Source organism: Rhipicephalus sanguineus, chromosome 3 (assembly GCF_013339695.2).
Source record: "Rhipicephalus sanguineus isolate Rsan-2018 chromosome 3, BIME_Rsan_1.4, whole genome shotgun sequence".
In the NCBI taxonomy this organism is placed as follows: domain Eukaryota; kingdom Metazoa; phylum Arthropoda; class Arachnida; order Ixodida; family Ixodidae; genus Rhipicephalus; species Rhipicephalus sanguineus.
In genome coordinates, this window is record NC_051178.1 from 81,547,565 (window position 1) to 81,561,771 (window position 14,207).

A 14,207-nucleotide genomic window follows, 5' to 3' on the forward strand; every position below is an offset into this window, starting at 1 on the left:
GAAAAAAATTTGTCATACTACTATGTTACACGTGGTGTCAGCCTACCAGAGTTGTGTTTTTTATTTTGTTTCACGAAAGCGGCCTTCAATTTGTCATCAACTTTTCAACCATTTATGCATTTATTAAAACGACGTGGTCAGTTCGACGAGTTGAAACAGTTCACTTGCGTAAAGAATGAACCATGCATAAAAAACACAGACTAAAAAAAAAAGAATGTGGACTGGTAAATGATTGGTAAAGCTCACTCCCCAAAGGAAACGTATTTTTTATGTATTCATTTCAGTGTAGCATTAGGAAGGTGTGGCTATCAGTTATACATCCATTGCATTACAATACAGCGCAGGTAATTGTTTCACGTCTTATTATGTTCAATGTGAAAGATGTAGCTGGAGAAACAATCATTGCTGATCACGCGACAAAACGCCTTCCCGGATACTTTCCAATTGTGAAGTAATTTTACAAGCGCCTGTGCGAAACGTACAGGCTAAATTAATTAACATCAAAGAAAACGGCTATCAGCTAATAGCAGGTGTCTTTTCGTACTTAAACTATATTTGGAGAGCTTTGCTGTTTACATATAAAAAGCAGGATGCAGTTAAAAACAATTTTATGTCTACCTTGAAAGGCAACATAATGAAAACATACCGCTGTCATTATGCCATGCGTTTCACACGACATACACGCGCGTTCTATAAAAATGGCTTAGCTCTAGTAAAAAAACAAAAAAATAACAATGAAACTGATGGCGAAATCTGCAATAATAGTGAAAATGTACACTCATATTACTCCTTTTTGTAATCATCATCTTGTAGAAAGCAGTACCTCATGAGAACATGTCCTGCAAAAGTTATCCAATGCAATATGTAAAATAAAGCAAAATAAAAGATGTGCATCGCATCCTACTAAACAATTCATATGGATCATTTTCAGGTTAAAGTAGAGCCTCAATAAGCGCACCGGTAGATACATTCCTACTCAACGTCATTTCTTTTATGACCAAGTTTTTTTTACTTCTTTTATTTTCACAGCGTGGTCGCTGGCATCGAGAACCTGGAAGTGCCTGCGGAAATCGCCGAAGAAATCGCTCAGCGCTTGTCAAAATTTAATGCGGACAGAAAGTTTGCTGTGAGATCTTCGGCCCTAGGTAACATTTGAGACGATTTCTTTCCTACAGTTTTATCAGGAAGCCTGAAATTCCCCAATATTAAACATTTTGCTTCATCTTCGGTACAGGAGAAGACTCTGAGGACATGTCAGCCGCTGGCCAGATGACAACTCTACTTGGCCTGCGTGGAAGGCAGAAAGTACGCGCATATATCTGCTGTGTAGGCTTTCATATCATTGAATAATGCATAAACAACGATACTGTATTTTGTTTGCGTTCAGGTAATCAGCGGCGTGGTGAAGTGCTGGGCGTCACAGTTTAATTTCACCAACGTGAACTATAAAAGGTAAGCTGGCGTGCGGCTTTTCTCGGTTTCTTTTTCCATGATGGAGGCATTGTATGAAGCAATGCCAATGTATTACGAAACGACCTTGTTTGGATCCATGTCACCTTTTGTTATTCTTAAAGGTTTTTTTTCACAGTTTTCGCAAGAACTTGCTTGACATGCTGAACGTCACGTTATTTACTGTGCTGTGACATTTGATTACGCTAATGCCGGAAATATTCATTATACACTTTTTTGCAGTGAAGTAAATCAAAGTTAGACAAGTCTTATCATCTGCCTTCGATAAGGGTTACAAGTGATGCGGTTATCTAAAAGTCGAAGAATAAAAACTTTTTACTAGAGATGACTGACCCTGAAAGCTGAGAAGTAATATCGTTATTCTCGAGAGCCTAAAAGAAGAAAGAGACAAGCTCGACGAGCGAATCCTGGTGGTTGCTATGGTGTCTCCCCTTTTAGAAGATTCGGACAACAAGAAAGAGCACGTTAAAATAGAAAGGCACATAGCCGGGATTTTTTTTCGGGGGGGGGGGGGGGGGGGGGGGGGGGTTCCAAGGCCTAATTGTTCGAAAAAATTTTCAAGGCAAAAATAAAACAAAAGTTGCCCGGAAATATAGAAGGCCGGACGAATTTCGGGCGTGCCTACGTGCTCCCCCCCCCCCCCCCTTGCCTACGTGCCTGTGCAATGGACACGAGATGAATGAGTTGCGCCGCGTACTACATATACCTTTTTTTTTTCGGACAGTGTTTCAACATTTCTGTATAACGTTGTCACCAACACTGATTTCCCTACCAAAACTTATACACACGCAGGCAGTACGGACAGCCTCTGAACGTACCAATGGCAGTAGTAGTGCAAGAACTGGTCGATGCGAACGCCGCCGGAGTCATGTTCACCTGTGATCCGCTGACTGGTAGCGCAGCGCAGATCACAGTGACCGCTAACTACGGCCTTGGAGAGGTAAGCGTATAATATAGTAGATGCTTTCTACCAAAAGATGATTTAAAGGGTTCCTACAGCACTTTTCCAAGTAATCATCAAACGACCTCGCTGTTGGAATTCTTTGCCTCACGAATCGACTGCCGCAAAAATTTTTAGAATCCGTGAAGCACCCGCGGAGTTACAGGGATTTCTCGCATGCTCTAAGCGCTTTCTCTCTCCTTTCGTCCCAGATAGCCCTGGGGGGGGGGGGGGGGGGGAACTTCAAGGAGAAAAGCAGCTGCGCCGCTCGTCATGACCTTCCTCACTTTCTTATCTTGTTTTCTTAGAACGCGCGCGCGGCCAACGTATACAGGCCGAACCGTATGCAGCATTTCTTCCGGCGTTCATCTGGTGTTTCATTCCCCGGTGTCGCTCGGCGTCGACGTCCATGCTCCCGGTTACGGCGGTCTAAACGTCCATCTCAGCACTGTAGCATTCACTACGGTGCTGAGTAGCAAAGTATCATTCGGCTGCAGTTTAGCACCAGCCAAATTATACTTTTCTTTGAACACACCGTGTGTCGCAAAGAAAGATTTGGCTGCGGCGTTAAGTGAAGGTATTGATCGGCAGGGTTTTAATTGATTTAATAAAACTGCTGAGTGCCCGAGGCGCAGTACGTGCAGGTAAATCCAGTTATTCATAAAGCAAATTTTTTGACTGCTGGCTACAAGAACAATGATGCTAGAGGGATTCAGTCTGGAATATTACGATTCTCTAAAAACAATGATTGCGAAAAATAGAGTCTAACGAAGTGAACAAAGGAAATAATAATTCGAACAGGCCACAAGTTTGTTGTATGCAGGGTTCTCTTTGTGCTGTGTGTTCGTTACAATGTGTGTCCCTAATCATTCACAAGCTATGTGTTTGTATGTACGCAGTCTGTGGTGTCTGCCACAGCGGAACCTGACACGTTTGTCCTCAAAAGGGCAGGCGTGTCCAGACCGGTAATCATCTCAACCCAACTGGGCCACAAGTCGGTTTATACGACGTCTTCCGGTGAGCCAGCAACATGTGCATTGTGTATGCATGCAAATTGAGCAGTAACAAATGACAGTAATCGTGAGTGTAGAACATCTCACCTCTACATGTTACCTGCTAGAACAAAACAAATTAAAGAGAAGCAGATAATAAGCAGCTTCCAGCATCGATGAGCTTGGGAGATGTGTTCAGAAAATTTTACAGATAGGCTGAGCATTCTGAGGGTGGCTTGGCCGGGTAACGCGTTCAAAGAAGCACGTAATACAGAGTTTGAGAATTCGGGACCCAAGGCACTGGGTCCCCGAGCTGCGTCGGTTAGGCTGCTTTTGCGTTCGGAGGATCAGCAAAGTTTGAGAGTTGGGTCAAACGCAGGCTGCATTGGGCCAAACGCACGGGGCGCCCCACGTGGAGAAATTAAGATTATACGAGACGCCGCCCATATTGCGGAGTAGCCCGCGCTGCGTCTGCGTCATCTCGCTGGCGACCCAAGACGCCTTGGGGCCCCACGCTAGTTTTAGAGTTTTGGGGATTGAGTCAACGCGAGCGCAACAGCCTAAGAGTTGCTTGGTTTCTGCGCACGCGCCCTGGCGGCTAGCAGACGTCTTGGATCCCCAAGCTCCTTGGGGCTCCAATTCTCAAACTTTCTAATACCGAAAAAAGAAGAGCTTTACAGCACGCAGCTACATATTAGCCGTCATCGCTTAATTAGAAATGTAAGCTCAGCTGTGACACCCTCTTTGTGGAAATACAAAGACGCCTGTAAAAGCTCACCAGATGTACCCGTGATGTTTCCTGAAATATTTGAACAACATGTTCAGGCATTTCGATATTTGTATTTTTCTCGCAGACAGCGATGGCGTTGTCACGGCGCCTGTCAGCGACGAAAAAGCTCGCAGTGCGTGCATATCAAAAGAAGACGTTGAGACTTTGGCTTTCATCGGCACGCAGGTAAGCTATGTTAAATTCTCTAGGCAACACTAACACACCTGTAGATGAAATCGTCCGCTGATCTCCCCGCCGCCACTCACGAGCTTCCTGAGTGTTGGCGAATACATGATCCCTCGAAGCAAAAGCCAAGGGCAGCCAAACAGAGACCGATTCCAATAGCCATTGATGCTGCCTCTATGACACGCGCAGTACTAGTAAAAACAGCGGTATATAGTATTTGGTATGTAGGTAATCCGCGATAGCCAATATAAAGTATCGTAAAACTTGGCCTAGAAATATTCATCGGTCAACGACAACGCCTCGAGTTTGGAATGTGTTGTCTTGACAAATGTGCCTCGTTTAGTAAACAAGCACAGTTTATGACTTGGTTCGTTACATCTCTCGGTACACCTGAAATCCTCTCGGTATGAGTAGTGCTAGTACCCTGATAACATTTCGATTGTCCACTCCTCTCGTCTATAGATTGAGAAGACTTACACTACACCTCAGGACATCGAGTGGGCGATCAGCAATGGCCGATTCTTTATGCTACAGGTGAATGTTTACTTGCAAAACCTTGAATACTGAGCATTGAGTTTCACTTACAAAACTTCTGCCGTTCAGTGTCGACCGGTTACAACCTTCTTCAGGGAGTCGGACTGTGAAATGATCCACGAATTCGACAACGGCCTTAAGTGCGAGAAGGAGGTGCTCTGCAAGGCAAACATGTCGTAAGTCCTCCATATTTTTAGAAGGGCTAGATAGCCTGGCGTACATATACTTTACGTCTTGACCACTAGGCACTTGTATGCTGAGAAGAAAATGGCATTTAAACAGCATGGCCACAGTGGCGCCTTCCCTAAGCTGACTTTTAAATAAACACGCTTTTTCACGCTCTTTCTAACGTTTCTGGTTTAATTCGGTGCAGCTTCTAGCATGTAATAGGCGCTTCATGAACGCTTAAAAACGTTATTTTCTCTTCTTCATCATGGCCATTATAGTAATCTCGTTAATTTGCGTATGTGCTACCTATATTACAAACTAGGTCGTACATGCATGAATGCGTGTACAGGCTCGTACACTCGTAGGGGGAACACGGCTCAGCGTGGCCGCACTTTGAGGTGCGCCAGTGCATCCGGCACTGCTGCTCATCGAACCGAAGCGGCACAGGCGCACAAGCATCTAGAGGAGGTGCTTCGCGTCGTCTGCTACAGCGCTGAAGGTATTTTGCTGTGAAGTACAGCAAGAGCGGCGCGTCCCTGTGGACATGCACGCTTCGGTCTGGTAAGTAGCCGCGCCGGAGATATCAGCGCTTCGAGGAGCGCGGCCACGATGAGCCGTGTTCACCCTACCAGTGGACGACCCTGTACCTGTCCTTCTCTATGGACGCTACTCCGCTATCAGCACAGTGTAGCCAGGTCGGAAAATTTCTCGCCGTATTTCTAAAGCTGTTTTTCTCTTGTATTTGTTCTTTCAGAGAAGTACTTCCCGGAGCCACGTCTCCACTGAGCTACTCCTTCATCCGCGTTGGCATCGACCATTACTGCAGGGTGATGACATATGCAATCGCATTTATTGCGCACGTGCTTTTCTTTGCTCTTTCTCTCAAAGCCAAGGACATTCAAGTGGTAGCAAATCTGTTCTGCGGAAGCGCGCTAAATGAGGCAAAAGTCCATGGAGGAAGAAAAGTTGCCATGTTCCCGAATGCAATACAACACTCATTAATGCGGCAGTAAACCGAGTTTGCAAGTAAATACAGGGGTCTCACCATGTGTAACGGGAGGCACTTGAGTGTTGGGGTCGTTGCCTCGCTACAAAAGGAGGCTGAATGGAGTTCACATGCAACAATTCCAAAAGCGGATGAACTGGTCCACTGGAAAGCGCGGGTAATTCTCTCGTAAATTGGTAAAAGAAGCATTGTCAGTCGTAATAATGGCAATGGGCACTTGGCAATTACGGAATAGTGAAAAAGGAGCGACAGGCAGCCGCTACATGTCCACCTAGGACAATCAAACTTGCGCTCGGTGGCCTTTATGTCTGTCCGCTGCCTATTGAGCTGAAATGACCGTATGGAGTGTCTAAATATATTCTTTTCTATCGATGTGATGAGGAGATGTTGGTGCACATATAAGGCGTCCGCTGCCCTTCAGCTCTTCACGGGACTGAAGGTTATCACGTACAGAAAGCTGTGAGTTGCACATGACAATCTTCAAGTACCATTACTTTCACAAGCATGCTCACGTTGTGTGTCGCCATGAAACATTATTTTGCTCCACATCAATTTGATCTTCACAGATATACTCGTGTCCTTTCTTCTTGCGTTTCTTCCAAATTGGGGCTTCGACTACAGTCGATGTAGCTGTAGTCGTATAAAACTATGGAATGCACAAGTATGTAATCTTCAAAGACAGACGCGCGCAAGCCTGGACGCATAAGTCCATGCTCTAGGCTGATTTCATAAGCCGTACGTTCGGTGACTTCACCATCGGAAAACATCGCCGAGTACATTAGTATGGCTGTCTATTTACTCGCGGGGGCAATCGGCTGCCACGGTTGGGTCTTCTAGGTGCATGCTCTTCTGCCATCTTTAATTGCAACCGACTATATGGGTTCCACTTGTTACAGCTGTTGCTCCGTTAAAATGTACATTGTCTGAGAAGGAAAATGAATTTGGGCTAGCAGTGGAGATTGCTTATGTTGTTTTAGCGCGATGCAAACACAAGGTACAATTAGGCCGTGGGAATTATATGTCGGGCTTACGGGACAAATTTTAATTCTAACATAATGCGGTTTTGTACAAGAAGAGAGCCAGCCATCGAATACATGCACTCAGCGCGATCACAGTGGTGACTTCAAACGAATATTACTCTTATGTAAAATGAAGTATTAAAATGGAGTGTACTAATTCTGCCGCCGCTATTTTTACTATGCATTAACTTAAATCCTACTCTCGGTCCACCGTAATATATAAACAAATGAGAACAGTTTTCCTACCATGCATCTAATATAATCCTCTGAAGATTCCTCATAGTAAAAAATTGCGCATGACGACATCATGGTACGACAATTTTTAACGCTGACACCTAATTTTTATCACTTTTACAAATATCGGTAGTAGACGCACCATTACATCTTACGAACTAGAAATGCAATTTTCCCAAGCATTAACAAGCTTCTAAAAGCAAACCGTTGCTACATCACAACTGTTTTGTCTGAAAATGTGGTCCTGCGGACTGGAGTGCATTAATAACCGTTCCTCTTTCCGACAGGACATGTGCATACGTTTGGTGCGAGCATGTGACCCAGACCCAACCCAATACCATTCCCTGTGGATGCCCTTGCAGCGGTACAACTACTTCATGTGGCTCTCTGACGTAAGTCAAACGCAGAAAAAGCAAAACTTACCGCAGTTCCACGCAGTGCGAAACCTGCAGAAACAGCGCAGCAGGGGTCTCTGTGGTTGCGTTAAATGTAGAGTAAATGTGCACGGGAAAGGACGCCTGGCTGCTCCTGCCCCGCCGCTGTTACAGCGACAGTAGGCCGTATTCACGCTCGAAGCGCGCTATCCAGTCTCAATATACGGCTACCGCTTCGTCCGCGACCGAGGCAGTCACGCAATCTATGGGTGTATCTGGGAACTTGAGCATCACTACCCCGGACAATAATCTGCCGTCCGGCCCAGCCCTAGAATAGCTTGGCTGTTAAGACGTACAGAATAACCAGTGGATAAATTACACCCTAATCTTATCCCAGAGGTGTGCACTTCACACTTGGTTTTATAGCCTGTTGATGTGGTCTGTTATGATACGTGCAGAAATTATGAGAGCGTTTTCAGGCCCCTTTAAACATGTCCATTTTTATAGACGACGTTGTGCGTCTGCAGGCGTCCTTTAGCTTACCTTCTTCAGTACTCCCAGTCCCTGCGTTCTGACAGCTAATATCTGTGATACTTGACTGTCTCCTGAAATTAATTGTTCAGCATAAGAGTTATATTGTCAGGCAATGAGGACTAACCGGTACCATTGAAGACACGGAAATCTCCTATGAAATATATTTATGAATGAACGAAAATATTGCAGTGTGCGCCTCCAAAATCAGTATGCCTCCGTGTATTATCCAGTATCAATTATAACTACAAAATGCCTCCGTGTTTCCCCTTCAATGACGGGCATGTTGTGCTGGGGGCGACCTTGGTTTTCAAACAATCAATTCGTGGAGCGACAATTATGGAAGCTCATGTAATGTATTCTCTTTGTTTAGAGTTTGAATAATTGTAAGGTCTCATGGAAGGCGAGTCTGTATACAGTAAAACCTCGGTGATGCGATCACGGCTCCTACGAATTTCGGGGTGATACTAATTTTTCTGTGGTCCCGGCCAGGGCCCATTAGCCTGCAATGTATTGGAGTACGGTTGTTGCGAACCGATTTTCACCCGCGGTGACGTTTGATACGAACGTACGCTAGCGCACAGGTACGAACAGGGGCTGCCCGCGCTGTTGCAAAAGACGCGGCGGTTGCGGGCATGCGCGCTGCGCCACCGTCAACGGTGCGTAGTTGCCTCAGAGATTGTGCGCTCGAATCTTGGAGGCCTTTATGCGCATTCGCGTTTAGATTACAGGTAGCGTTGACGTCGTGTTTGTTTTCTTTTTTTTCCACCGCGTTGACGTGTGCTGCCGTGCTCGAGGCAGCAGCGTCTTTGTACTGTATTAACACGTGCCTGTCGCGTCGATGCAAGCCATGTCCTCGCAATCAGGCGTTCTATGAAACAAGACTGAAAATTGGGCTGCGGGTTCATCATGAAGTGCCATGAAAGGTGGACGAAGACCCCGAGAGACGAAGCGGACGGTCTTGGCGAAGGAGCTAGGCCTCGCAGCGTACGCGCACACACATAGGCGCGCGCACAGGGGGGGGCAGGGGGGCACCCCCCCCTAATCACCTAAGAGGGGGGGGCGCAAAATCTGCGCCGTACATTGACTCTTCTAGTCAGGGGGGGGCGCAAAATCTGCCCCATACATTGACTTAGTAGGGTGGGGGGGGGGGCGCTGCGATGAACCGTTGCCCCGCTGATGGGCAACCCTGCGCACGCCTATGCGCACACATGCCAACTCTACGATTTGCACGGGAGACTCCCGGATTTTGAGCAAACCTCCCGATTGTGCGGGCACGGCTGTAAATCTCCCGAAAAGCACCCCCCACATCACCGTGATAAGAATGTAACAGCAACAAAAGACAGCGATTCTAAAATTTTATGCCCTTCATCTATCGCGTGCGAAGCGCTTCTTAAGGTCACTTTCGCCGCAGTAAACTGATGTTATGCAGAAATGCGTAGTAAGATTAGGAAGGGTCTACTATCGGTAACGGGTCACAACACATCTAGTTCACTGATTACACACGCGCGCACGCACCGTATATTTACGAGTACAAGTATGATCGTTGACGTCTGAAAACTTTACTGACAATCATTCGGAGCTGTTCATGACGTCGGTGCGGCCCTGGGAAACACTAAATCAAAATGTATGCCAACTTTCTTTTGTCGCATACTAATTTTCCATGTTTTCTGGTGATGCGAATTTCGGGTTATACGAATATTTTTGGTAACCCCGCGAGATTCGTATCAGCGGGGTTTTACTGTATCCCCTTCCTACAAGCAGCTTTTATGTGCCGGCTTACAATATTATCTGTTGCATTTCGCGGCGGAAATGTAACATTGCACACAATAGAACATTTAGAGATTTATTCGCGGGGAATTAATATGGCGTGTAATTTAGCAGGGGCGCCATTAGCTTCAAATAGCAGGAAATAAAATATCAGGAAACTAAGCGTTCACCAGGACCTGGATATACTTATGTACCTCGGTACTGATTCTGTCGCTAGACTTGCCGTATATAAGAACGCTATGGAAATTGCTATCCCACCTGCACAAACGAAGAGTGTACTTTATAGGAGTGCGAAGTTTTGTGGATAGAATTGGGGCATCCTCAACCTAGAGTTTTATCTTTTGAAACAAAAGACAAGTTTGTAACTCCAAGTGCAGATGCAGGTGTTTCAACGTCAAGCCATGATTCAGTTGTGCTTTTTATACGAGCGACGCCATGTACTCTGCCTAGCACTTTATTCTGCAGACGCGATATATATATATATATATATATATATATATATATATATATATATATATATATATATATATATATATATATATATATATATATATATATATATATATATATATATATATATATATATATATATATATATATATATATATATAAAGTAGACGCTCGAGAATTCAAACTCTTATAATTCATACTTTCGGTTAATACAAACAAATCGTAAATGTTTGGTTGGCCCGCTTTGTTTTCAATGTATTTTAAAGCCGATTGATTGAAACTGCTCCAGTGCACACATTTGGAATTGAAACGTTTTGCTTGTCCATGCCTAGAAATATCTACTGCTTTCTGCTGCTTCTAGCTAAACAAGTGTTTTTTATGTCGCTAATAGACGCCAGTAAAGCCAATTGCCTACGTACAAAACGGCCAAACTAGCCTTAACGCGCGCACCAACAATCGCTGCACTGATTGAGAAGGAGAAAAGTCACAGTTTCGCCGCAAGGGCGAAGCAATGAATGCGATAGCAAGAAATCGAAATGTCACACGAAGGACCAGAAGCAGCTCGATACTTGCAGCGTGCCGCTGAAGCACAAAGAAGGGCGCCCTAAATGAACGCACAGGCATGTACAGGGCAAGCGTGAACTAGCAACTGTCACAGTTGTAACGCCTATGTGCTTCAGCAACACGCTGCAAGTGTTGGCAATGGAGAATCAGACGCTTGCTTGCTTGCTTGCTTGCTTGCTTGCTTGCTTGCTTGCTTGCTTGCTTGCTTGCTTGCTTGCTTGCTTGCATGCTTGACCCTTAAATCTTGGCTCTTACCCAATACGGGGGATTGGCCATGAAACTGGCGGTTACTATTAGTGGAGAAATTTAGAATTTAGACGCTCTTAGATATTTCTTCTTCTTTTGAACTGCGGCACGTGGAGTGACCCTCTGCGTCTCACAGGGGGTGTCTGATGCAAGGTGTGCCCGGTGTTCTTTGTCTTTTTTTTCCTTCCACAACCCGAGTAGGTACAGAAAATGGCCACATTGTCGTGCGCGTCTCAAGGGCAGTATTCGAAATGAAAGAAAATTAGGAGCGCTGCGTCTGCAAGTATCGACAATGGAGAATAAGATGCTCTTAGATATTTCTTTTTCTTTCAAACTGTGGCGCGTGGAGTTACTAGCTGCGTCTCCAGCCACACGGGGGCGTCTGATGCAAGGTGTCCCGGGTGTTCTTTCTTTTTTTCCCCTTCCACATCACGAGTGGATACAGAAAAGGGCCACTTTGTCGTGCGCGGCTCAAAGGCAGTTTTCAAATTGAAAGAAAATTAGGAGCGTTGCATGATAGAAAACACGCTCACGCTCCACAGAGATTTGCTTACCACCAGCGGTACATGGTGTATATAAATTGCTCGCCGTTATTTCCCCGGCGCATACATGGCGTGTGACTGAGTTGTCTAACGCAGCGCGCTGGGGAGCGAGAGGTTTCTGGTTCGAATCCGCGGTCGGGTATTTTTAGAATTTTTACATGCGTAGCAGCTCTTTGACTAGCCTGTGTAACGCTGTCACTCCGTCCGCACAAACGCGAAGCAATGCGCTTCCCTCGGCGCAGGTGTTAAAGCGGTGCCAAGTAGGTCACGCCACAGCTGGGCGTTGACGTCACGCTCCCCTCGCACGCTTCCCTCGCAGGTGCGCGCGTACGTCACTCTCTTCCTCACCCGCAGGAGCGCTCGCAGCTGCCGGTTCCAACGCCCGCTCGCCTCCCGTGTCTGCGTTTCCAACAAACGTTTACACCAGTAAACGCTACACCGAGTTTCGCTTCAAACGAATCTTCCAGCGCTCACCGCAGCACCCCCGTTAGCGCCGTTCAACCCGTGACGCCACCCGTGCGCAACGCTGCTGCTTCGCATCCCATCAGGGTTCCCTTCGGGGAGATGGTCCAATTTTTCTTCTGCTTTATTTTTTGTGCCTTTTATATATATATATATATATATATAGATATATATATATATATATATATATATATATATATATATATATATATATATATATATATATATATATACATACATATACATATCCAGGACATGACGGCGTCGATAGAAGGCGACGGCAGAAATCAGTCGAGAGTGTCCATATAATTGTTATCGCAATAAAAAAAAAGGACATGGTGCGGCCTTGATCAATTGCGTGCCGAACGGTTTCTGAAGTCACTTTGGCCGTGTTACAGTAGCGTAATGAGGGAAAGCAATCTTAGATTGGAATGGGGCTGCCAGCTGTGGCGGTTGACAGCACATTTTCTCCCTCACTTGCACACGCGTGCACGCGTTGTGTAATAACCACTACCATTATGCGCTCTGATAGCTAAAACTATAGGGTGTCTTTTTTTAGAGTATAAATTTTTATTAAAAATTCTATGACAGTCACACTCCAGTTGTTTTCGCAGACATACTCTATTTGTTGGCGGAAAAACCCTGCAGCAACTAAAATGACATTGACTAAACTAATTATCAAAAACTCATTATTAACTTCTAATTATTCACTTGAGGCCAGTTTATTTCAGAAAGTTGTAGTGTGTGCCAACTTATGACATACCCATTTTTTACAAATCACGAAGTTTGCACGTAATTCGAGACATTCATTATGGAATTTTAATGGCGAAGCTGAAAATGGCACCGCCCGGCACGCAGAAAACACGGCCTCTCTGTTACGTAGGGCCAGAACTACATGTTACAAGTGACGCCCACCAAAATAGGCATGGGAGGGCATTGGTGTATGACGAACAGAATTAGACGGTCATTACAATAATACCGGGAGATACTTGTCGCATACGTCACGAAACCATTTTCCTCCATCATGTGCGGCACATAACCGCATACCACGGCCCATGGAATGCGGTAAGTGCCACCGGTGATCCAGTTTACATAAATCCTGTAACGGCAATAACTGACTTTGGGTAGCTTAAGGTGGCACCGTTAGGGAACTTTTGTCCCAGGAAATCCGACGCCGGCCTCGGCAGCGGTGTCGAGGAAGAAATGAAAGGAACGGAAAGAATGAAAATCACAGTTAGAGCCGGAATAGAACCAAGGCATTCTGCGTGGCAGTCAAGCATTCTACCACAGACCAACTCTAGTGCTTGAAACTGGTTCTGAAAAAGACCCTGTACACTTGTCATGTCGGGGTAAGGTCAATCGTGGTTACATTGTTGGCTGTCCTCTTTCATAAAAATGTAATAAAGATTACATATGAACTCCTATGACCCGCCAATCTATAGTCAACCGTTACGCAACCCGGAGGAATACGGTGAAAACAGCTGCTTCTGATCTGCACATCATGGCGCCGTAGCATGCAGATCCTTTCAATAAAACTGACACCTCTAACGTGAGTGTCGACGTTACGTCGGCCCATAGCATGCCCTAAGGGCGCCATTGTAGTCGACGTGCCTTGTAAGCCCGCCATATTCCCAGAACTACTCAAAACGCACAAAGGCGTTAGTTGAGCTCCCCACGCTTGGCTCAAAGAAGTAAAAAAAAATGCGGTATAGGCCGCTGCTCGCCTAATGCTTCGCATGGCATCGACCCCCAGATTGTGTGGGATCTGTGTGTTTGCTCCAGAATGTACGTTTTGCTTCATTTGTTGCATATGTACAAGTGCTATTAGTTTTTTATTGTCAGGTTTAGTGATGACTCTCCACCACCAACCATCGCCCCCATTGTAATTTTTTTTCAGTAGGCCTTTAGGTTAAATATCTCAACTAAAATAAATATAATGTTAGATACTGT

General features: G+C 45.4%; 1 protein-coding gene across 1 annotated transcript in view; it reads left to right on the forward strand.

Annotated features, from left to right (window-relative positions):
- Positions 1–14,207, forward strand: part of LOC119386796 (putative phosphoenolpyruvate synthase) — a 122,378-nt gene that overhangs the window by 63,327 nt on the left and 44,844 nt on the right. The window contains exons 16-25 of the mRNA XM_049414040.1: positions 1,030–1,145; positions 1,235–1,305; positions 1,388–1,452; positions 2,263–2,410; positions 3,310–3,427; positions 4,257–4,357; positions 4,820–4,891; positions 4,961–5,067; positions 5,814–5,886; positions 7,606–7,710. Coding sequence (XP_049269997.1) covers positions 1,030–1,145; positions 1,235–1,305; positions 1,388–1,452; positions 2,263–2,410; positions 3,310–3,427; positions 4,257–4,357; positions 4,820–4,891; positions 4,961–5,067; positions 5,814–5,886; positions 7,606–7,710 — 976 coding nt within the window. The remainder of the gene's footprint in view (positions 1–1,029; positions 1,146–1,234; positions 1,306–1,387; positions 1,453–2,262; positions 2,411–3,309; positions 3,428–4,256; positions 4,358–4,819; positions 4,892–4,960; positions 5,068–5,813; positions 5,887–7,605; positions 7,711–14,207) is intronic.